General features: G+C 52.1%; 2 protein-coding genes across 9 annotated transcripts in view; one reads left to right on the top strand and one right to left on the bottom strand.

The window, feature by feature from the left end:
* The first annotated feature begins 1,073 nt into the window (after nt 1-1,073).
* Nucleotides 1,074-24,721, top strand: part of TMEM91 (transmembrane protein 91) — a 30,472-nt gene continuing 6,824 nt past the window's right edge. The window contains exon 1 of one of the 6 annotated variants that reach the window (XM_063701367.1): nt 1,074-1,243. In XM_063701367.1, the coding sequence (XP_063557437.1) occupies nt 1,102-1,243 (142 nt within the window). In that variant the 5' untranslated portion in view covers nt 1,074-1,101. Of the gene's footprint in view, nt 1,244-10,618; nt 10,740-24,721 lie in introns of those variants that run through there. The other 5 variants (XM_063701365.1, XM_063701366.1, XM_063701368.1 and 2 more) reach the window with 5 other exon arrangements.
* On the bottom strand, nt 1,345-10,815 carry B9D2 (B9 domain containing 2). 3 transcript variants are annotated; one of them, XM_055369507.2, is made up of 4 exons: nt 10,602-10,815; nt 10,075-10,166; nt 4,823-4,948; nt 1,345-1,941 (listed from the first exon to the last, which is right to left on the bottom strand). In XM_055369507.2, exons 2-4 carry the CDS (start codon nt 10,160-10,162, stop codon nt 1,628-1,630), a joined length of 528 nt encoding a protein of 175 aa, XP_055225482.1. In that variant the 5' UTR covers nt 10,163-10,166; nt 10,602-10,815; the 3' UTR covers nt 1,345-1,627. The 3 variants fall into 3 exon arrangements, with proteins under 3 accessions (XP_055225482.1, XP_018870689.1, XP_018870690.1); XM_019015144.3 differs by having other exon boundaries at nt 10,612-10,790; XM_019015145.3 differs by lacking the exon at nt 10,602-10,815 and adding an exon at nt 10,408-10,582.

The raw sequence follows: 24,721 nt of genomic DNA on the forward strand, positions 1-24,721 counted from the left end.
GAGAGCGCGAACAGGGCTGGTGTGGTGGGGAGGCCCCGCCCCTGCAGGGGCTGGGGGTCTCCCGGGAAAAGGTAGGAGGGCCTCGAGGGAAAGCTGAGGTCCTCAGGGAGAAGGGCGCAGTGGTGGAGGGGAGGCTTGGACCGGGGGTGTCTCAGTATCCCACGGAAATAACCTAGATGGGCGCGATCTGGTACCAGAAGGTGGGTGGTCTTGAATAGGGGATCTGTGGCAGGTCGGAGAGAGATCCGTCTCCTGGAGGAGAAAGGGTCTAGGATGCGCGGGGGCTCAGGAGACAGGCAGGGGATGAAGGCGGCGTGCAGGGGGTGCGCCCGAGGTCTGGGGAGAAGTCTTTGCGGGAGGCCGGGTCGGCGACTCCCGAGGGCTGGTCCGGAATGGGGGCGCCTGAGGGACGCGGTGTAGGGGGCAGGGAGGGAGCAAGCGTCCCCGGCGGCAAAGGGAGGCGGTCTGGGGTCCCCAAGTCCTGCCTCCTCGCGGGGCAGCGTCGCGCCAAGAGGTCCCCGAGCCTCCGGCTCCCAGCGGCAACGGAAAAGTCTCAAAAGTTTTTTTCCTCTTCTCCCGACCAGCTCGTCCCTCCTCCCGCTCCTCCTCCCCCTCCTCCCCGCAGTGGCGGGGGCGGCGGCGGCTCGTCTCAGACTCTGGGGCCTCAGGCTGCTCCTCGGCGACTCCTTCCTCCGCTCCGGGCCGAGGCCGGCCCCGCGGGCGGCTCAGAGCCGGGGGGGTGCCCCGGACGGGGCGTCCCCCCTGCCCCCGGCCGGGGCCCTCGCTGTCTGGCTGCTCCGCGGAGGGAGGTGGGAGGGAGATGGCCCAGGGCGCGAAGGGCGGCGGCGGCAGGGACCGGCTGGGTCGGCGGGGGGTTTTGAAGCCGCCCCCGGCCCCACCCAGGAAGCGCACGGGGCGGGAGCGGGGGCGGCCCCCAGGGGGAGGGCATGGGGGGGCTGGGCCACCGTCCTCATCTCGCGTGGGCGGGCTCTGAGGGGGGTCCCTTCAGCCCTGGGGGAAAGGGGGCGGGCACCCCGGCTCCGCCCCGCAAACAGGGTGCTGCCTCCTGGCGGCCAAGCGCCACCAAAGCGGGTGATCCAGATGCGCTGTGGCTTTGCGGGCGGTGTGGGTCACCAGAGAAAGAGGACCAGGCGGAGAAGGCTTAATCCGGGGGATGAGACACAGGGGAGCCGACCAGAGGAGGGGGACCCAGAACGGAAGGAGAGTCAGGCTGGGAAACAAGGTAGGAGAAGAGGGTCTGTCAACATGGGGGCCTCCGGAGGGTGTCAGTGGGAGGAGGGGGCAACAGGACACCTGAGGGATGGAAGGGTCAGGAGGCAGACACCTGTAAGAATTGCTCTCCTTTACTGAGCACCTCCCATGTGGCTAAGCAGCCTCCTGTCACTTAACACCCTGCGACCCCATACATTTACTGTCCCCAATTTACAGATAGGGAAACTGGGCCCAGAGGGACCCCGAGGTCCTAGAAAGGACAGAAGCGGTGCCATGCCTTAGCTGGGGTCAGCTCTGACGGTCTCTAGAGTCCGTGCTCTTGACCACTGTGCCATCCTCCCCCATCACTGGGTGTCCGGGGTGTGGATGGTGGTGACGTTGGAGGCAGAGTCCCTCAGCACTCGACGCCGTAGCGGTCGAAGTTGCGGAGCAGCAGGCCGATCTCCAGGTGCACGGTGCCACCAGCAGCTGTGTGCAGGCGATAGCGGTCGGCCCCACTGTAGATGGTGTCCCCATGCAGCAGCTGTGGCCCACCACCCACGAAAGCCCGTGCCAGCTGTTCTCGCCAACTGCCCAGGGGCCGCCACGTGGGGCAGGCCAGCTGGTGGGTGCCCGGGCTACTGGGCACATGGCAAAATCCATAGCCTGCAAGCTGGCAGCGGCCAAAGCTGTCCTGGGACCACACCTGGAAATGGAGCCGGGGCCAGCCTGCAGGAAAGGAGGGAGAGGGGAAAGGAGGGATGGGTGGGGACCAGACTCCTGCTGATTCCCCACTCCCTGATACTCACTGGAGACCCCAGGCCCAGTCTTTTCCTCTCTGGGTTTCTGTCCCAGAGTTTCCAACCCAGCCTCCTTTCTAGGCTCCCACCGTCTTATCTATCCCCACACAGCAGCCAAAGTGATCTTTCCAAATCCATGTTACTCCCCTGCTAAGGATCCTTCCATAGCTCCCCAGTGCCCTCAGTATAAAGTCCAACCTCTTCAACATTCAAGGCCCTTCTAATCAGACCTCTGCTGAATTTCCTCTCTGTGTTATCCTCCTCCATGACCCCATGTCAGGGCAGCCCATTGCTCCTCCAGTTCCCAGGTAACCACCATGGGCCTTGTCAGGGACACCTCCTGCCTTCCCTCCTCATGTCCCTGCCCTGCTCTCTTTGGGCCCAGGGCCTTCTTTCTTGCCCCTCTCTAATCCACCTTCCACCTGGCATCTGGAAGCATCTTTCTCTCCTTCCATAGCTTTGCCCATGTCCTCAGAACACAGTTCAGCTCCTCAGTCTGGTAGTCAAAGCCCTTGGAGATCCAGCCCCATCTCATCTCATGCTGATCCCTTCTCCTGTGCTAGACTCTGTTCTAGCTAGCTGGGGACACGGCAGACATGAACATGGATGGCAGACAAAAATTCCTGCCCCCGTGAAGCTGATATCCTAGACAACGAATGTAGTAAATAAGCAAATTATAGGGTAGATCAGATGGTGGTAATTGCTGTGAGGGAAAACAGACCTGGGGAGGGTGAGGGTGGGGATACCGCTTTAGCAAGAAGGGGATCAAGGAAGCTTCGTTAAGAAGGTGACATTTGAGCAAATGCTAAAAGGAAGGAAGGGAGTAGGCCATGTGGCCATCTAGAGGAAGAGTGCTCCTAGCCAGAGGGAACAGCAAGTGCCAAGACCCTGAGGGGGGGAGTGTCTGGTGGGGACAGTATGGCTGGAGCCCAGACGGAGTGTGCCTGGTGGGGACAGCATGGCTAGAGCAGAATGAGGTGGGGAGACGGGAAGGAGGTGCCAGCCAGGTTGTGGAGAGCCTTGTGATGCATGCTAAGACTATGGCTTTCACCCTGAGTGAGATGGGGACCATTGGAGGGTTCTGAGCAGAGTAGAGATGGGACCTGACTTAGGTGTTCACAGGGTCCCAGCTGCATGTGGGGTGCAGACCAGGGGGGTTGGGGAAGGGGACTCCAGAGACAAGATTCTTGTCATAGTCCATGTGAGAGAAGAACTTGGACAGATCAAGGTGCTGGGCGAGAAAAGGGTAAGAAGTGGGATTTAGGATGTATTTCAAAAGTAGAGGCAGTTTAAGATTTCCTGATGGACAAAATGGGGGCTTGAGAAAAGAGAAAGCAAGGCTGGTGCCACCACTGGGGGACTGGAGGCCCCAAGAGCTGAAAGGTTAGAGCTGCCCACCTCACCCACACAGCACCGGAAAGATTTTTTTTTCCCCAGCTCCAGCTTAAAAGACAGAAAGATTATTTAAAAGTGAAATCTCGGCCAGGCGCGGTGGCTCATGCCTGTAATCCCAGCACTTTGGGAGGCCGAGGCAGGCGGATCACCTGAGGTCAGGAGTTCGAGACCAGCCTGACCACCTTGGTGAAACGCCATCTCTATTAAAAAAAAAAAAAAAAAGGCAAAAATTAGCCAGATGTGGTGGCACGCGGCTGTAGTCCCAGCTACTTGTGAGGCTGAGGCAGGAGAATTGCTTGAACCTGGGAGGCAGAGGTTGCAGTGAGCTGAGATCTTGCCACTACACTCCAGCCTGGGCAACAGAGTGAGACTGTCTGCAAAAAAAAAAAGGTGAAATCTCACTTGTCCATTACCTGCTCTGGCTCCCAAGTGCCTTCAGGAGATGGCCTCAGCTCCTCAGCCTGGCACTCAAGGCCCTGCATGGCCTGTCCCCTTCTACCTTTCCCCTCTGCCGTCCCGCTCTCCCTCAATCCACTAGATGCCCTTGGCTCACTTTCCCCTTTGAGTCTTCCACGTAGCTCCCTCTGCCTAGAACCTTCTTCTATCCCTCTGCCTTATTAGCTCCGCTGGCCCTTCACAGCAAAGTTCAGAAGCCCCCTCCTTCAGGAAGCCCTCTCTGACCTCCCTGACAGAGTCAGGCACTTCCTCTGGGCTCCCACGGCCTCTCCAAATCACCGTTCTTAGTCCTGCCCACTCTGAGGTGCCACTGTCTGGAGAGAGGTGTGTCCCCCCATAGGACGGTGAACCCTGTGAGGACAAGGCTAAGGGGCACTGCCTTGATCCTCAATGTCTCCCTGGCATAACACAGGCTGGACACAGGGCAGGCACCAGGTAGACGTTCTTTATATTGGTGAAATATATGGCACATTTACCTAGGCAATTTCTCAGAATCAACTCATCTCCAGGAACCCACATTTTCTACTAGAAAGGCTTTCTGATGCCGCTCCTCCCCCAGTACTGATTTCCCCTTTGAGCAGCAGCTCTACTTTCAAGCCGAGGAGCCCTTCCTGGAGAAACAGCCCTTGCCTCTCTCAGACCCTGCCTCCCGGCTTCCTTTATTGGAGACTCTCATTTTGTCTCTTTACTTGGATGCCACCTCCCCTCCCACCCTGACCCCCACCTTCCCACCTCCTGCTCCACCCTGGCCTCTGCCCTAATCATACAAACTTGGGATCGCCTATTGAGCAGGCCTGGGAAGGCCTTAGCTCAGCCTCTCCAGGGCCAGACTTGGCTGCAAAAGGGATCTACGTGGTATGGGGAGCAGGGACAGGTCTTGGTGTTCCCAGCCCCAGGGGCCTCAGAGGCTACTGGCCCCCTCCCCTCAGCCTGGCCCCGGGTCCAGGTGTGATACCCACCTTGAAGACCTTTGGTGGCGAAGTGCAGGTCGATGGGGTGGGACCAGTAAGCCATGTCCCCTATCTGCGGGGTGTCCACTTGCGTTTGGCCCTCCCGCACGCCTGACAGGAGCTTCCATGCCGCCCCTGCAGTGAGAGCCGGGACATAGAGGGGTGGGAGGCAGCCATCGGGAAGGGGATGCCGCTGTGGCTATAGGACTGTTTCTCTGTGGCATCTACTGGTAGGGGTTACGAAGCATGGACTCTGGAACCAAGTATCTGGGTTCAAATCCTGGCACTACCTCTTCCTGCCTCTGCAACCTTGGGCAAGTTAGCTTTCTCTGCCTTGGTCTCCCCATCTATAAAATGAGCTGAGTAATAATGCATTCCTCATTGTCTTCATTTGTTTTCTGTTACTCTTAACATAATATCCAAAACTGGGTAATTTATAAAGAAAAGGAATTTCTATCTCACAGTTATAGGAGACTGACCAAGGTGGAGGGGCCCCATCTGGTAAGAGCCTTCTTGCTGGAACTCTTCAGAGAGTCCCAAGGCTAGTGTGCTAACATGCCACTCACGTCTCTCTCTCTCATTTTATAAAGCCACCACTTCCTCTCCCATGATAACCCACTAATCCATTAACCCATTAATCCATGAATGGGTAATGAGCATAGTGAGCGCGGGATAAGTCTTCAATATCATTTTATTACGATTCTCACCCCATATTTACAAGCCTAGTCCAAGGATTAAGATGGGGCCAGGGGTACCCTCCAGGAGCGCATCCTGAAACACACATAACAATTTCGATCCTACTGAGGGGTGATAATGATAGCTAAAATACACTGAGTGGTAGGACACAGTGGCTCACACCTGTAATCTCAGCACTTTGGGAGGCCAAGTCAGGTAGATTGCTTGAGTCCAGGAGTTCAAGACCAGCCTGACCAACATGGCAAAACCCCATCTCTACAAATAATATAAAAATTAAGGCTGAGCGCAGCGGCTCACGCCTCTAATCCCAGCACTTTAGGAGGCTTAGGGGGGTGGATCATCTAAGGTCAGGAGTTCAAGACCAGCCTGGCCAACATGGCAAAACCTCGTCTCTACTAAAAATACAAAAATTAGTCTGGAGTGGTGGCAGGTGCCTGTAATCCCAGGTACTCGGGAGGCTGAGGCACGAGAATCGCTGGAAAAGCTGCAGTGAGCCGAGATTGCACCACTGCACTCCAGCTGGTGTGACACAGTGAGACTCCATCTCAAAAAATGAACAAACAAGCCGGGCGCAGTGACTCACGCCTGTCATCTCAGCACTTTGGGAGGCTGAGGCGGGCTGATCACCTGAGGTCAGGAGTTTGAGACCAGCCCGGCCAACATGGCGAAATCCCATCTCTACTAAAAATACAAAAATTAGGATGGGCGCAGTGGCTCACATCTGTAATCCTAGCACTTTGGGAAGCTGAGGCAGGTGGATCACTTGAGGTCAGGGGTTCGAGACCAGCCTGGCCAAAATGGTGAAACTCTGTCTCTACTAAAAACACACACACACGCACCCACAAAATTAGCCACGTCTGTAATCCCAGCACTTTGGGAGACTAAGGCAGGCAGATCACGACGTCAAGAGATCGAGACCATCCTGGCCAACATTCTGAAACCCTATCTCTACTAAAAAAATACAAAAATTAGCTGGGTGTGGTGGCGCACGCCCATAGTCCCAGCTACTCAGGAGGCTGAGGCAGGAGAATCACTTGAACCCAGGAGGCGGAGGTCGCAGTGAGCCAAGATGGTCCCATTGCACTCCAGCCTGGGCAACAAGAGCGAAATTCCATCTCAAAAAAAAAAAAAAAGAAAAGAAAAAAAGAAAATGTACCGAGTACTAACTAAATCCCAGATGCTATGCTAAGCACTTCAGGCAATCCATTCATTTAATCCACCCTCTAGGACTCTTGATCCCCTCCTCACCCCCCAGTTTACAGACTCTCCACCATGGCCCACGTGGCTTGGCTCTTGCTCCCCTCCCTGAGTTCATCTCCCATTACTCTCCCCTCCCTCATCACCCTCTGGCCTCATTGTCCCACTTCTGTCTCCCCACCTCAGGGCCTTTGCACTGGCTGTTCCCTCTGCCTAGAAAGCTCTGCTCCTGGGTGTCCCCATCCCTAGCTTTTGTTTTCATCCTTCAGGGCCCAGCTCAAGTGCCACTTCCACAGAGGGGTTCTCCCTGACCCTCTTCACCAAACACTAGTCCCTGCCACATCATTTCTTTTCATCCTAGCACTTACCACTGTCTGGAATCACGGTGCTCCTTTCTTTTTTTGGGGGGGTGGGGGGAGACAAGATCTCCCTCTGTCACCCAGGCTGGAGTGCAGTGGCACAATCACAGCTCACTACAACCTTGACCTCCCAGGATCAAGCAATCCTCCCACCTCAACCTCCCAAGTAGTTGGGACGACAGGCACACACCACTATGCTTTGCTAATTTTTTATTTATTTGTAGAGACGGGGGTCTCACTATGTTGCCCAGGCTGGTCTCAAAACTCCTGGGCTCAAGTGATCCTCCTGCTCCAGTCTCCCAAAGTGCTGGCATTACAGGGGTGAGTCACCACACCCAACTGCACTCGTTTATCTGTTTATTTATTTTATTTTATTTATTTTTGCGACAGACTTTTGCTCCTGTTGCCCAAGCTGGAGTGCAATGGCGCCATCTCGGCTCACTGCAACCTCCGCCTCCCGGGTTCAAGCGATTCTCCTGCCTCAGCCTCTCGAGTAGCTGGGATTACAGGCACACGCCGCCATGCCCAGCTAATTTTTTTTGTATTTTTAGTAGAAATGGGGTTTCACCATGTTAGCCAGGCTGGTCTCAAACTCCTGACCTCAGGTGATCTGCCCGCCTTGGACTCCCAAAGTGCTGGGATTACAGGCATGAGCCACCGCGCCTGGCCTGCTTATTTATTTTCTGTCTCCCCTACTGTATGGCCCAGGAAAACAGGGACCTTGCACACTGCTGGATCCCCAAGACCACAAACCCAGCTCTTGGTATACAGAAGGTGCTCAATAAATGTTTCTTGGACAAATAAGTGATCCTAGGAGGTGGGAGCTAATATAATCCCCATTTAACAGGTAAAGAAACAGGCTCTGAGAAGGTGAGTTCATGAACATTTATTCAGCACCTGCTATGTGCCAAGCACTGTTTTCCATGCTGGTGACATAGCAGTGACTATAGCAGACCAAGGTCCCATCATGGGACTGGATTCAGACTCAGCTCTAACTGCAGAGCCCAAGCCTTTCATCCAACTGCCTCAGTATTCTTGGCTGGATCAACATCCCCAGCAACTCCCTGAAATAATAAAAATCAGGTTAGTCATTACTCCCTTCTGGGCTGAGTTGAGGGCCCTGAGTCAGGCTTCTTAAAAGCAAGATTTCCCAACAGCCCTATGAAGAACAAATGAGGAAACTGAGGCTCCAAGAGGGGACAGCCTCTGCCCAGGGTCACAGAGAAGGTGAGTGGTCCAACCTGGAAACCAAGTCTGACTCCAGAGCCTGCCTCTCATCCATCAGCTGGGGGGTTCCGATTTCCTGGGAATTTCAACTTCCACCTCACTTACCTGTAGAATCAAAAAGGACCCAGGGGCCAGGCACTGTGGCTCACACCTGTAATCCCAGCACTTTGGAAGGCCTACGCAGGCGGATCACTTAAGGCCAGGAGTTCGAGACCAGCCTGGCCGACATGGTGAAACCCCAACTCTACTAAAAATACAAAAAGTCGCTGGGTGTGGTAGCGGGTGCCTGTAGTCCCAGCCACTCGGGAGGCTGACATAGGAGAATCGCTTGAACCCAGGAGGCAGAGATTGCAGTGAGCCGAGATCGTGCCACTGCACTCTAGCTTGGCTACAGAGTGAGACTCTGTCTCAAAAAAAAAAAAAAAAAAAAAAAAAGGGCCAGGCGCAGTGGCTCACGCCTGTAATCCCAGCACTCTGGGAGGCCGAGATGGGCGGATCACAAGGTCAGGAGATCGAGACCATCCTGGCTAACACAGTGAAACCCCATCTCTACTAAAAATACAAAAAAAAAAAAAAAAAATAGCCGGGCATGGTGGCGGGCGCCTGTAGTCCCAGCTATGCAGGAGGCTGAGGCAGGAGAATGGCGTGAACTCGGAAGGCTGAGCTTGAAGTGAGCAGAGATTGCACCACTGCACTCCAGCCTGGGAAACAGAACGAGTCTCAAAAAAAAAAAAAAAAAAAAAAAAGGGACTAGGACTCAGGCCTGAAGACATGGTAATGCCAAATGGCCACATCTGTTTCATGGACATTTATCTGTGCCAGGCAACAACATACCCCAGGCTTTACAAACAAGACCCCATCAAAGTCTTGTATAAGCCAGGCAAACACTGAATGAGCACTTCCTATTCCAGCCCTATTCCTATTCTAAGTGCTGTTGATACTCGTTTAGTACTTATGACAACTTCAACAGGTAAATATTTCTATGACTCTCATTGTACAAACAAGGAAGTCGAGGTGAAGAGAAGTGCCCAAGGTCACATAATCAGCCCAAGGGTGCCTTAACAAGCAATAACTGGTTTTGAACCCAGGCAGTCTGTGCTCTTAACCTCAAACCTGTGCTGCTTCTTAGCTACTATTAGCTTCACTTTGAAACAAGGAAACTGAGGCTCAAAGTGGTCAAGTCCAAAGGTCTCCAATTAATAGGTGGGGGAGTTAATATTTAAATGCAGATCTGGCAGCCCATGACCCTAACCATTACACTATACCATGACTCTATAGGGCCTCAGTTGGGGAAGCATGAACAAAATTACTTTCCTGGGATGTGGCGGCTCACGTTTTTAATCCTAGCACTTTGACAGGCTGAAGTGGGTGGCCTGTTTGAGCCCAGGAGTTTGAGACCAGCCTGGGCAACATAGCGAGACCCTGTCTCTACAAAAAATAAAAAAAATTAGCCAGACTTGGTGGTGCGTGCCTGTAGTCCCAGCTTCTCAGGAGGCTGAGGCCGGAGGATCACTAGAGTCCGAGAGTTCGAGGCTGCACTGAGCTATGATCACACCACCTTACTCCAGCCCGGGCGCAGAGAGAGACCCTGTCTGTATCCCACCCCTCACACACACAAAGATGGGAGCTTGAGACTCATGTGGACAGGGTGTGGGCTGGGCCTGGAGTACTGAGAACTGATGGAAATGAGGTTAAGAGGCTGCGTTAAGGGGTGGAGGAAGGAGCATGTAGCCTCTAGGCTAGGGGTCTTGGTGTGGAAATGAACCAGGCCTGGGGGAATACCTGTGTGAATGCCCCACTTGCAGAAGAGGCTACTTTCCGAGAAACCGCTGGCCCCCATGATCTGCCCGATCACGTGCACCTCAGCCATGGCCCTGGGAGGGGAAAAATATAATCACAACCCTGTGAGGTAAGTGTATTATCTCCATTTGACAGGGGGGGAAACTGAGGCCCAGCAAGTAAAGGGTAGTACTAGGATTCCAAGCTAGCTTCGTCACACCCCTGAGGCTGAGGTCTTGACCACAGATCCTAATTGCCAACCCATGAAAGCCTGGAAAAAATGGGGGGACCCTTGTCTGGGGAACCAGCATTTAACTCTGGGAAGTCCAAAATAACCTTTTCGGATTCAGGTCGGCGGAAAGCCCCGCCCGAAGGGGCTATGGCTCCACCCACGAGCGCAAAAGACCCGCCTTCCGCGTCACGTCGGCCACCCTGCTTCCCTCCCCCAGCAAGCTCCATAAGGCGCATGCGTTATGAGTTCAGGTCCGACTTAGCCCCTCCTCTAAGCGCAGCGCATGCGTCATTCCTACCTTAGCGCACCTAACGGTTAGGAGAGGCGAAAGTGGCAACGGGGGTTGTAGTTCGTGGGCTTGACTGCTTCTTTTCTCCGCGGGCGCCGACCAGGCCTGGCTCGCGCCTCTCCCAGGACCCGCCTGGCTGCGAGATATGTAAGCCGCGATACTTCCGCGACCGCTCTCGCCTTGGTTTCCGTGGTTGTTGCTGGGGCAACAGCAGGCTCCTCTCCTAGCTTTGTACTCGCTCTCCGCGCTACTAATTGGTGCTAGCCGTCTGCGGGGGGCGGGGTTAAGCTGTGATGGACATTTTCCTCCTCCGCTCCATTTTGGGAAAATAGCGTCTCTCCAGCTACGGCAAAGGGTTCCGCCATTTTGGGCGTGGCGAGGAAGCTGCCATGTTGAGTGTGGCTGAGGAAGTTTGAGTGCAGTTTCTCCCAGATACTCTCTTTACCAAAAAAGCAAATCCCTAACTGCTCCGTGCTGCGCCTACCCCACCGAAGAGCTCTCTGTGGTCCGGGATCACAAATCAGAGATTGAACCAGGACCAAGGGGGAATTCCTTCCAGGACCTCGTGTACATCCACTGCCTTGTAACTGGAAAACAAAGCAAAAAAATCACTCCTCATTCAGAGAGTGGAGAAGTTGGGGAGTGGGTTCTGCTTCCGTTTTAGAGTTCCCCTAGGTTTCTCAAGGACAAGGAAGGAAGGAAGTTGGATAAGTCCAACTTCCTTCTCGGTCCAACTTCCTTCTCGGAGCTACTACCAAGTTCATTTACTGCTTGATTCTGAGCAAGGAGCGGTTGGGGTAGCGAAGAGAAATGAGGATCTAAGATTCCCTTATTTGCGGAAAATCCTCTTTCCTATTGATTGATTTATCAATCAAGAAATGGAGATGTTGTCCCTGGATGCCATCCTAGATGCCATCATTTCCCACATCAAGCCAGTCATCAGGTCCCATCAAGGCTCCTTAAAAGGGTCTCACTCTGTCACCCAGGCTGGAGTACGGTGGCTCGATCACAGCTCATTGCAGCCTCTTAACTCCTGGGTTCAAGGGATCCTCCTACCTCAGCCTCCCATGTAGCTGGTATCACAGACATGCACCACCACGGCTGGCTAATTCTTTTTTTTTTTTTTTTTAAGAGATGGAGTCCTGCTATGTTGCTATGTTGCTATGTTGCCCAGTCTTGTCTTGACCTCCTGAGCTCTAGCTATCCTCCCAGTTCTCCCTCCCAAACTGCCGGGATTACAGGCGTGAGCCACCCAGCCAGGCCAATAGATACAAAGTATTTACAAGCTACCATTGGCTAGGCGCGGTGGCTCATGACTGTAATCCCAGCCCTTTGGAAGGCTGAGGCGGGAAGAGCTCTTGAGGCCAGAAGTTCGAATATAGCGAGACCCCATTAATAATGCATATATCAACTAGTGAAGTATTCCATTGAATTGTTTAATATAAATATTATCCTATTGAAATGTTGCACCCTCGTTATAATTTTGGTTTTTTGTTTTATTTTTTGAGATGGCGTCTCCCCCTGTCATCCAGGCTGGAGTGCAGTGGTGCGATCTCAGCTCACTGCAATCTCTGCCTCCCGGGTTCAAGCGATTCTCCTGCCTCAGCCTCCCGAGTAGCTGGGACTACAGGCATGCACCACCACACCCAGCTAATTTTTGTATTTTTAGTAGAGACGGGTTTTCACCATATTGGCCAGACTGGTCTCAAACTCCTGACCTCAGTTGGTCCACCCGCCTCAGCCTCCCAAAGTGCTGGGATTACAGGCGTTAGCCACCGTGACCGGCCGGGTTTTTTTTTTTTTTTTTTTGACAGAGTCTCCCTCTGTCGCCCAGGCTGGAGTGCAGTGGCATGATCTCTGCTCACCACAACCTCCGCCTCCCAGGTTCAAGCAGTTCTTCTGTCTCAGCCTCCTTAGTAGTTGGGATTGCAGGCACCCACCACTATATCTAGCTAATGTTTGTGTTTTTAGTAGAGATGGAGTTCCACCATTTTGGTCAGGCTGGTCTCGAACTCCTGGCCTCATGTGATCCTTCTGCCTCAGCCTCCCAAAGTGCTGGGATTACAGGCATGAGCCACCTCGCCTGGGCCCAGCTACTTTTTGTATTTTCTTTTTTATTTTATTTATTTACTTTTTTTTTTTTTTTTTTTGAGACAGAATCTTGCTCTGTTGCCCAGGCTGGAGTAAGCCTCTGCACCTGGCAGAGGTTTCACTTTTAAATGATCTTTCTGTCCTTTAAGCTGGAGCTGGGGAAAATGTATTTATTTATTTATTTATTTCTGGATGCTGTGTGGGTGAGGTAGACAGCTCTAACCTTTCAGCTCTTGGGGCTCCTGGTCCCCTAGTGGTGGCACCAGCCTTGCTTTCTCTTTTCTCAAGCCCCCATTTTGTCCATCAGGAAATCTTACTGCCTCTACTTTTGAAATACACCCTAAATCCCACTTCTCACCTCTTTGTCGCCCTGCACCTTGATCTGTCCAAGTTCATTTATCACCTGGACTATGACAGGGACCTTGTCTCTGGGGTCCCCTTTCCCAACCCCTCTAGTTTGTACCCCACATGCAGCTGGAACCCTGTGAACACCTAAGTCAGGTCCCATCTGCTCAGACCCCTCCAGTGGTCCCCATTTCACTCAGGGTAAAAGCCAAAGTCTTATCATGCATGACAAGGCTCTCCACAACCTGACTGGCACCTCCTGCCTCATTTTTGTATTTTTAGTAGAGACGGGGTTTCACCATGTTGGCCAGGCAGGTCTCAAACTCCTGACCTCAGGTGATCTGCCCACCTTGGCCTCCCAAAGTGCTGAGATTACAGGCATGAGCCACTGCTCCCGGCTGAGGTCTTCATTCTGAAGGCTCCCATGTATACATGTTAAATAAAAGAAAATAAATTATTGTCAACCATAAATAATGAGATTCAGAAAATATGATTGAGGCCGGATTCGGTGGTTCATGCCCGTAATCCCAGCACTTTGGGAGGCCAAGGAGAGTGGATACCCTGAGGTCAGGAGTTCGAGACCAGCCTGGCCAACATATAGTGAAACCCCGTCTCTACTAAAAAATACCAAAACTAGATGGGTGTGGTGGCACATGCTTGTGGTGTCAGCTATTTGGGAAGCTGAGGCAGGAGCATCACTTGAACCTGGGAGGCGGCAGTTGCAGTGAGCCGAGATCGCGCCACTGCACTTCAGCCTGGGCGACAGAGCCAGACTTCTACTCTCAAAAAAGAAAAAAAAGAAAAGAAAGGAAAATATGATCAACTATAGAGGTTATTCCAGGCTACAAGGCCAGTACATATGTTACAACAGTTTCATTAGTACATCTTGCTATGCTGCAGGGAAGATTGCGTTAACATTCTGTGAGGAGGAGGAGTACTCTTTCTTTCTCCTTTCTTTTTTCTTGAGATAAGATCTTGCTCTGGGGCTGGGCGCGGTGGCTCACGCCTGTAATCCCAGCACTTTGGGAGGTTGAGGCGGGCAAATCACGAGGTCGGGGGTTCAAGACCAGCCTGGCCAACATGATGAAACCCCGTGTCTACTAAAAATACAAAAATTAGCTGGGCATGGCGGCGGGCGCCTGTAATCCCAGGTACTCGGGAGGCTGAGGCAGGAGAATCACTTGAACCCGGGAGGCGGAGGTTGCAGTGATCTGAGATCGTGCCATTGCACTCCAGCCTGGGGGACAAGAGTGAGACAACGTCTCAAAAACAAAACAAAACAACAACAACAAACAGATCTTGCTCTGTTACCCAGGCTGGAGTGCAGTGGCACAATCACAGCTCACTGCAGCCTCGAATGCCCAGGCTCAGGCCTCCTGCCTAAGCCTCCCCAGTAGCTGGGACTACAGGTGTGTGCCACCATGCCCAGCTAATTTTTCAATAAATTTTTCTGTAGAGACGTGGTCTCACTATGTTGCCCAGGCTTGTCTCAAACTCCTGGGCTCAAGTGATCCTCCCACCTCTGCCTCCCAAAGTGCTGGGGTTACAGATGTGAGGCCACAACACCCGGCCTAGGAGTAATGTTCTGAGGTGATCTTATCTCTGGCACTGCTTGGTCATTCTTAATCATTTACAGGAAAAAGCAAAAGTTGTAACTGCATGCTACGTGACTCAGGCTACATAGCAACATTCCTCTCAAGGCTTGGAATAATTTAAAGTTCCAACAGCTTTAAGTTTGAATTATCTAACCACATTATCGAAAGTTGGCCAGGCCTGGTGGTTCATGCCTGTCTGTAATCCCAGCACATTGAGAGGCCAAAGCATTAGGATCACTTGAGGCCAGGAGTTCTGGACCAGACTAGGCAACGTAGTGAGACCCTCATTTCTTCGAAAACGTTTAAAAAAAAAAATAGCAGGGCGTGGTGACACATGTCTGCAGTCCCATCTACTTAGGAGGCTGAGGCAGGAGGATCCCTTGAGCCCAGGAGTTTGAGGCTGCAGTGAGCTGTGATCATGCCAAGGTACTTCAGCCTGGGTGACAGAGTGAAAACCTGTCACCTTTTTTTGGGGGGGGGGGTTATTGGGTTTTTTTGAGAAAGAGTCTCGTTCTGTGGGCCAGGGCTCACAGCAACTTCTGCCTCCCAGGCTCAAGCAATTCTCCTGCCTCAGCCTCCCAAGTAGCTGGGATTACAGGCATGTGCCACCACACCCGGGTAATGTTTGTATTTTTAGTAGAGACGGGGTTTCACCATGTTGGCCAGGCTGGTCTTGAACTCCTGACCTCAAGTGATCCACCTGACTCAGCCTCCCAAAGTGCTGGGATTACAGGTGTGAGCCACTGTGCCCGGCCTGAAGCTGTTTTAAAATATATCCACAAATGCTCGGGCAGCCGCCTTTCAGTAGGTGGAGCCTAAGTCTCCTTCACTTCAGCATGGCTAGTTTTTGTAATTTGCTTCTAGCCAATAGAATATGGGGCTGGGCACAGTGGCTCATACCTGTAATCCCAGCACTTTGTGAGGCCAAGGCGGGCAGATTGCTTGAATCCAGGAGTTTGAGAGCAGCCTAGACAACATGATGAAACCCTATCACTATAAAAAATTAGCTGGGTGTGGTGGCATGCCCCTGTAGTCCCAGCTACTCTGGTGGCGGAGGTGGGAGGATCGCTTAGGTTGAGAGTTGGAGGCTACAGTGAGCTGTGATTGTGCCACTGCCCTCCAGCCTGGGCAACTGAGTGAGACCCTGTCTCAAAAACAAAATGCTTTTAAGCCAAGTATGGCACACAGCCGGCGGTCCCGGCTACTTCGTTTTTGTTGTTGTTGTTGTTGTTGTTTTGAGACTGAGTTTCGCTCTTGTTGCCCAGGCTGGAGTGCAATGGTGCGCTCTCTCCTCACCACAACCTCTGCCTCCTGTGTTCAAGTGATTCTCCTGCCTCAGCCTCCCAAGTAGCTGGGATTGAAGGCACCTGCGGCCACGCCCAGCTAATTAGTAGAGATGGGGTTTTGCCATGTATGGCCGTGCCTGGCCATCCCGGCTACTTTGGAGGCTGAAGCCGGAGGATGCCTTGAATGCAGGAAGTCCAGGCTGCAGTGAGCTATGATGGCACCCTGCACTCCAGCCTGGGCAACAAAGTAAGACTGCACCTCTAAAAAAAAAAAAAAAAAAAAAAAAAAGGCCCGGCGCGGTGGCTCATGCCTGGATTCCCAGCACTTTGGGAGGCCAAGGCAGGCAGATCACTTGAGGTCAGGAGTTCGAGACAAGCCTGGCCAACATGGTGAAACCCCATCCCTACTAAAACTACAAAAAAAAGCAGCCGAACATGGTGGCGAGCGCCTGTAGTCCCAGCTACTCGAGAGGCTGAGGCACGAGAATCACTTGAACCCAGGAGGTGGAGGTTGCAGTGAGCCGAGATTGCACCATTGCACTCCAGCCTGGGTGACAGAGCGAGACTCTGTCTCAAAATAAATAAATAAAAATAAATAAATAAGCCTTTTAATTGTGGTAAAATACACATTTACCATCTTAACTGTTTAAAACTGTATTGTTCAATAGTGTTAAGTACATTTGCATTGTGCAACCAATCTCCACAACCATTTTCATCTTGCAAAACTAAAATTTTTGCAAACTAAACACATTTTTGAAACAAAACAACTCCCCTATTCCCCCCTCTTCTGCAGCTCCTGGTAATCACCATCCTATTTTCTTTCAATGTATTTATTTTACTTTATTTATTTATTTATTTTTTGAGATGGAGTTTCACTCTTGCTGCCCATGCTGGAGTGCAATGGCGTGATCTCAGCTCAACGCAACCTCTGCCTCCCAGGTTCAAGTGATTCTCCCACCTCAGCCTCCCGAGTAACTGGTATTACAGGCATGCACCACCATGCCTGGCTAATTTTGTATTTTTAGTAGAGACAGGGTTTCTCCATGTTGGTCAGACTGGTCTTGAACTCCTGACCTCAGGTGATCCGCCTGCTTCGGCCTCTCAAAGTGCTAGGATTATAGGCGTGAGCCACTGTGCCCCACCTATTTGTTTATTTTTATTTTATTTATTTATTTATTTTTTTTTTGAGACAGAGTCTTTCTCTGTTGCCCAGGCTGGAGTGCAATGGCACCGTGTCAGCTCACTGCAACCTCTGCCTTCCGGGTTTAACTGATTCTCCTGCTTCAGCCTCCTGAGCAGCTGGGACTACAAGCACATGCCACCTCGCCCAGCTAATTTTTGTATTTTTAGTAGAGACGGGGTTTCACCATATTGGCCACGCTGGTCTTGAACTCCTGACCTTGTGATCCACCCGCCTCGGCCTCCCAAAGTGCTGGGATTACAAGCGTGAGCCACCGTGCCCGGCCACCTATTTATTTTTTTGAGACGAAGTCTCATTCTGTTGCCTAGACTGTGGTGTAGCAACGTGATCTCTGTTCACTGTAACCTCTGCCTCCTGGCTTCAAGCGATTCTCCTGCCTCAGCCTCCCAAGTAGCTGGGATTACAGGCATGTGTCACCACGCCTGGCTAATTTTTGTATTTTTAGTAGAGACAGGATTTCACCATGTTGGCCAGGATGTACTCGAACTCCTGACCTCAGGTGATCAGCCCGCCTTGGCCTCCTAAAGTGCTGGGATTACAGGCGTGAGCTACTGTGTCTGGCCTGTTTTTTATTTTTTTTGAGACAGGGTCTTGCTCTGTCACCCAGGCTGGAGTGTTGTGGTGAGATCTCAGCTCACCACAACCTCTGCCTCCCAGGTTCAAGCAATTCTTGTGCCTCAGCCTCCCAAGTAGCTGGGATTACAGGCATGCACCACCATGCCCGGCTGACTTTTGTATTTTTAGTAGAGACGGAGTTTTGCCATGTTGGCCAGGCTGATTTCGAACTCCTGATCTCAGGTGATCTGCCCGCCTTGGCCTCCCAAAGTACTGGGATTACAGGTGTGAACCACCACGCCTGGCCCACTATCCACTCCTTCCTTCCTTCCTTCCTTCTTTCCTTCCTTCCTTCGTTCCTTCCTTCCTCCCTCCCTCCCTCCCTCCTTTCTCTCTCTCTCTTTCTCTCTCTCTTTCTTTCTTTCTGTTGCTCTGTCTCCAGGCTGGAGTGCAGTGGCACAATCTTGGCTCACTGCAACCTCCACCTCCTGGGTTCCAGTGATTCTCCTGCCTCAGCCTCCCGAGTAGCTGGGACTACAGGCACACACCACCAAGTCCAGCTAATTTTTGTATTTTTAGTAGAGATGGGGTTTCACCATGTTGGCCAGGATGATCTCGATCTCTTGACCTCGTGATCGGCCTGCCTCAGCCTCCCAAAGTGCTGAGATTACACGTATGAGCCACTGCACCCGGCCACTATCTTATTTTCTATCTCTGTGAATGTGACTACTCTAAGTACGTCATGTAAGTGGAATCCTACAGTATTTGTCCTCTTATGACAGGATTATTTCACTTAGCATAGTGTCCTCAAGGGTCATCCAGGTCGTAGCATGCAACAGGATTTTTTCCTTCCTGACCCCCCTTTTTTTGACTTGGAGTCTTGCTCTGTCACTCAGACTATAGTGCAGTGGCTATCACAGCCACTCCTGGACTCAAGTGATCCTCCCACCTCAGCCTCCCAAGTAGCTAGGACTACAGGTGTGTGCCACCGTGCTCGACTAATTTTTTTTTTTTAAGTTTTGGAGAGAGAGGGTGGTCTCAGTGGCTCCCGCCTGTAATCACAGCACTTTGGGAGGCTGAGGCAGTAGGGGGCGGGGGTGGGGATCACTCGAGGGTAGCAGTTCGAGACCAGCCTGGGCAACAGGGTGAAACCCCGTCTCTACTAAAAATACTAAAAATTAGCCGGGCGTGGTGGCGGGCGCCTGTAGTCCCAGCTACTTGGGAGGCTGAGGCAGGAGAATGACGTGAACCCAGGAGGCGGAGCTTGCAGTGAGCCGAGATCGCGCCACTGCACTCCAGCCTGGGCGACAGAGCGAGACTCCGCCTCAAAAAAAAAAAACAAAAAAATTAGCTGGGCATGGTTGTGCGTGCCTGTAATCCCAGCTACTCGGAGGCTGAGGTAGGAGAATCACTTGAACCTGGGAGGCAGAATTTGCCGTGAGCTGACATTGCGCCACTGCACTCCAGTCTGGGCAACAGAGTGAGACTTCCTTTAAAAAAAAAAAAGTTTTGGGAGAGATGGGGGTCTTACTGTGTTGCCCAGGCTGGCCTGGAACTCCTGGGCTCAGGCAATCCTCCTGCTTCGGCCTCTCAAAGTGCTGGGATTACAGGCATGAGCCACTGTACCTGGCCAGCGCTTTATTTTATTGTTATTATTATTATTACTTTGTTTTTTCATAACATTGATGTTTTGAAGGTTATAGGCGACCTCCTTTGTAGAGTGTCCCTCATTTTGGCTTTGTCTCATGTTTCTTATTATTAGATTTAAGTTATGCATTTTGGCAGGAAAACCAAAGAAATGATATGTGTCTCCCTCTTTGCTTCAGATCAGAGGCAACTAAGGTCAATTTGTCCTGTTAATGGTGATATTAACTTGTATCATCTGATTAACGTGATGTTTGCCAATTTTCTCTATTAATTTTTTTTTGTTATAATAAGTAATCTAGGGGAAGCTACTTTGAGACTAAATAAATATCCTGTTCTTTATCAAATCAGATTTTCACCCAATAACTTAATAGTTTCAGTCTCTGTTGACAGTCCTTGCTGGAATCTCGTGATCTTTTGTTTTTGTTTTTGTTTTTGTTTTTGAGACTGGGTTTCACTTTGTTGCCCAGGCTGGACTGCGGTGGCACAATCATGGCTTACTGCAACCTCCACCTCCTGGGCTAAACCAATCCTCCTATCTCAGTTTCCCGAGTAGCTTGGACCACAGGCATGCATCACCACACCCAGCTGATTTTGTTTATTTTTTGTAGAGACAAAATTTCACTTTGTTGCCCTCGCTGGTCTTGAACTTTTGGGTTTAAGTAATTCTCCCACCTTAGCCTCCCAAAGTGCTGGGATTACAGGCTTGAGCCACCGTGCCCAGCTGGAATCTCATGTTTAATATTCCAGACCTGTCACAAACACTAAGAGGTGTAGCCTCTTAGACTGTACAAGGCTAAGGGCAGCCAGAGAGCTCTCACTGGCAGTGAATTAATCTCTAGGATGGCCTAGAGGGATGAGGAGACCCACAGAGCTCAATGATTTGGTGAAAAACTGAGGCTGGAGGCTGATGGGAATTTATGCCCCCATCCCACACATATGTAATAAAGACCCACTTTGTGCCAGGCACTGTTTTAGGCCGTGAGGCACAGTAGTGAAAAAACGAGATCAAATCTCAGCCCTTGTTGTGTCGACACTGATGTGGGAGGATTCAAACTACAAACAAGAAAAATACATGGTATGTTTAAGGCCGGGTGCAGTGGCTCACGCCTTTAATCCCAGCACTTTGGGAGGCCGAGGCGGGCGGATCACAGGAGGAGATCGAGACCATCCTGGCTAACACAGTGAAACCCCATCTCTACTAAAAATACAAAAAATTAGCTGGGTGTGGTGGTGGGCGCCTGTAGTCCCAGCCGCTGGGGACGCTGAGGTGGGAGAATGGCGTGAACCTGGGAGGCGGAGCTTGCAGTGAGCCCAGATCTCGTCACTGCACTCTAGCCTGGGCAACAGAGCGAGACTCCGTCTCAAAAAAAAAAAAAAAAAAAAAAGAAAAGAAAAAGATATAGTATGTTTCTTTTCTTTTCTTTTCTTTTTCTTTTTTTTGTTTGAGACGGAGTCTCACTCTGTTGCCCAGGCTGGAGTGCAGTGGTGTGATCTCGACTCACTGCAACCTCTGCCTCCGGGGTTCAAGCGATTCTCCCGCCTCAGCCTCCCGAGTGGCTGGGACTACAGACACCCACCACCACGCCTGGCTAATTTTTGTATTTTTAGTAGAGAGAGGGTTTCACCATGTTGGTCAGGCTGGTCTTGAACTCCTGACTGTGGTCCGCCCACCTCGGCCTCCCAAAGTGCTGGGATTATAGGCATGAGCCATCATGCCCGGCCAGTGTGTTTCTTTTCTTTCTTCTTTTTTTTTTTTTAATCGTTTTTGGCCAGGCACGGTGGCTCATGCCTATAATCCCAGCACTTTGGGAGGCCAAGGCGGGCAGATCACTTGAGGTCAGGAGTTTGAGAACAGCCTGGGCAACATGGTGAAACCCCGTCTCTACTAAAAGTACAAAAATTAGCTGGGCATGGTGGCAGGTTCCTATAATCCCAGCTACTTGGGAGGCTGAGGTGGGAGAATGGCTTGAACCCAGGAGATGGAGGTTGCAGTGACCTGAGATCGTGCCACTGCACTCCAGCCTTGCTGACTGGGGTTTTGCTATGTCGCCCAGGCTGGTTTCAAACTCCTAGGCTCAAGCAGTCCTCCCTCCTCGGCCTCCCAAAGGGCTGGGATTACAGGCGTGGGCCACAGCACCTGGCCTACAGTATGCTTCATAGAAATATGAAAAGAATGAGAGCAAGGTTGAGATAGAAAGTAACAGGGCATCCCTCCTGAGTAAAACAATCCTGCCCCCTCACGCTCTCGTCTACCCTCCCGTGGGTCTCCCTGCTTCTGTCGTCTGCCAGAAACTGGCTGAGCCAAGTGCACTTGCAGACGCCATCTGTTCTCCCTGGGAGTGGGGCCGGTGCCAGCGCCAGCATCTGGACTCTTGGCAAGGAGCCCTGGAGCCCTGGAGCGAGGGAACTCCGGCCCCACAAAGGCCAGGGAATCCTCCAGTCTGGTGAGACGGAGGGCTTCTGGGAAGGGAGGCCTATACAAGGCTCCATGAAGGAGGTGGAAGCTTGCAAGACGAGGATAGTCTTGTAATCAGTCCGATGGAGATGGATGTAAATAATATTAATAAACATCATCAAATGTGTTCAGAGTGCTTTCTTTGCCAGGCTTTGGATAAATGTTGGATATTTGTTCTTTTTATTTTTTATTTTTCTATTTCCTAGGCAGCACCTGAACCAAAATAGGTTCAGAGAGGCTCCCAATGTTGGACATTTGTTGTTGCAGCAACTCTAAGTACTCTACATATGTTATCACATAAGAGGCAAGGAGCATTATCCCCATTTTGCAGGTGAAGAAATAGGGGTTCAGAGAGGTGAAGGCATTGTCTAGAGGCCACACACTCAGTGACTTAAAGAGCCTGGAAAGGGGCTGGGAACGGTGGCTCACGCCTGTAATCCCAGCACTTTGGGAGGCTGAGGCGGGTGGGTCACCTGAGGTCGGGAGTTCGAGACCAGCCTGACTAATATGGAGAAACCCCATCTCTACCAAAAATACAAAATTAGCCAGGTGTGATGGCGCATTCCTGTAATCCTAACTACTTGGGAGGCTGAGGCAGGAGAATCGCTTGAACCTGGGAGGTGGAGGTTGTGGTGAGCCGAGATCACGCCATTGCCCTCCAGCCTGGGCAACAAGAGTGAAACTCCATCTCAAACAAACAAACAAACAAACAAAAGAGCCTGGAAAGGAAACCAGGTCTGTGTGGGTCCAAATGCTGACTCATGAACATCACTGTACCACGTGACAATCAGAGCATCACCCCCTACTGGACCCCACTCCTCAGCCTTCTTTCCCTAGAAACTCCTACCCCACCTGCCTCTGCTTCCTCCTCACCCATTGGCTTAGCAAGGGCCACAGGAACACAGCCCGGGGTTACAATATGCTGGGCTTGGTACCAGCTGTTTACTGTGGCCAAGTGAGCATGCAAGTGAGCCCGTTTCTTTTTTTTTTTCTTTTTTTTTTTTGAGACGGAGTCTTGCTGTCTCCCCCGCTGGAGTGCAGTGGCGCGATTTCGGCTCACTGCAAGCTCCGCTTCCCGGGTCCCGCCATTCTCCTGCCTCAGCCTCCCGAGTAGCTGGGACTACAGGCGCCCGCCACCAAGCCCGGCTAATTTTTTGTATTTTTAGTAGAGACAGGGTTTCACCGTGTCAGCCAGGATGGTCTGGATCTCCTGACCTCGTGATCCGCCCGCCTTGGCCTCCCAAAGTGTTGCGATTACAGGCGTGAGCCACTGCGCCCGGCCCGTGAGCCCGTTTCTTTATCTGCAAAACAGGGATTAAAAACAAGCCAACACCCCTTCAGCACCCCTCCGCAAAAAAACACCCCAAAACAAAATAGGCCAGGCGCGGAGACTCACACCTGTAAACCCACCGCTTTGGGAGGCCGAGGCTGCAGTGAACCCAGGAGTCTGAGGCTGAAGCGAACAATGATTGCGCCACTGCCTTCCAGCCTGGGCGATCAGAGCAAGACCCCGTCTTTAAAAAAAAAAAAAAAAAAAAAAAAACCTGCCGGGCGCGGTGGCTCACGCCTGTAATCCTAACACTTTGGGAGGCTGAGGCGGGCAGATCACCTGAGGTCAGGAGTTCAAGACCAACCTGACCAACATGGCGAAATCTCATCTACTAAAAATACAAAAATTAGTTGGGCGTGGTGGCTTGCCCCTGTAATCCCAGCTACTCGGGAGGCTGAGGCAGGAGAATCGCTTGAACCCGGGAAGCGGAGGTTGCGGTGAGCCGAGATCACGCCACTGCACTCTAGCCTGGGCGACAGAGCAAGACTCCGTCTCAAAAACAAAACAAAACAAACAAACAAAAAAACCAAAGTAAAATAGCAGCGACAACAACAACAACAACAAGAAAAACCCGGAGCTGAGAGGAAGAATGAATGCGATGGTGAATGTAAAGCGTTTAACACAGGGCTTGGGTACAGTCTGCCCTCAATGAACCAATGATGTACCCTTAGGCAATTTACCTAACCTCGGCTTGCCAGTTTCCTCCCGCGTGAAACAGGACAATAAACGATTATGCCTCTTAGGGTTGTGCTGAGGAATACATGTGTATGTAAGTTTATTTGCAAAGCACTTAGAACAGGGCGCACGGTTCTTGTTGCTGTTATTATTATTGGCTATTATTGCGCAAAGGGGAAGGGAGGCGGGGCCAAGCCAGGAAGGCCCTGGAGAATCCGGGGTGCCCCCTCCTCCGGCAGAGCTTGGGCCTGGGCTCACGAGGAAGGGGCTGCAGTTCTCCGAGGATTCCCGCCTGCTCCCAGACCCCCGGGAGTCGTAGGAACCCGTTCCTGGACGCTGACGTCGGCTTTCAGGGACCCCTCGCCGGACGCCGCGGAGGGACAGAGCTTGGGAGGCCGTCGCCCCGCCCCGTCCCCGCCCCCGCGCGCAGCGGGCCCGGGGCGCTGAGACCCGCGTAGAGCAAAGCGCAAGGTCCCAGCGCCCCTTGGATCCTCGGTGGCAGGGTCCGGGCGGGTGTCATTGCGAGGGTTCAGGAAGCCCCGGCCTGTGATCGTGAGCGGTGAGTGAGGGGCGTAGGTGGGTGGGGGTCACAGTCCCTTCCCTGGGTCCTGGCGTTGGGGATGAGAGGGCAAAGCTTTGGCGAGGAAATCGGCTCAGTCAAGGTTTGGAATGAGCAGGCAGGAGGCTTGGGGACCTTCCAGGGGGATCGTAGGACGAGAAGAATATTCTTTCTGGTTGTGTTGCGTGTGTACGTGTATGTGTGTGCTGGGGTTGAGGGTGTTTATGGGGGCGAGGTGTGCAAAGGATTCTGGAGAGCTGGTGCATGTGTGGGAGTTGTGTGGAGTCATGGGTGTGTGGGTGGAGTAGGGCAGGGGTGCCTGGGCCTGATGAGTGGGGCAGGCATGCCAGAGGGCATGAGAATAGGAGATAGTGCCGGGGTGCATGTGTG

This window comes from Gorilla gorilla, chromosome 20, assembly GCF_029281585.2.
Source record: "Gorilla gorilla gorilla isolate KB3781 chromosome 20, NHGRI_mGorGor1-v2.1_pri, whole genome shotgun sequence".
Classification (NCBI taxonomy): Eukaryota; Metazoa; Chordata; class Mammalia; order Primates; family Hominidae; genus Gorilla; species Gorilla gorilla.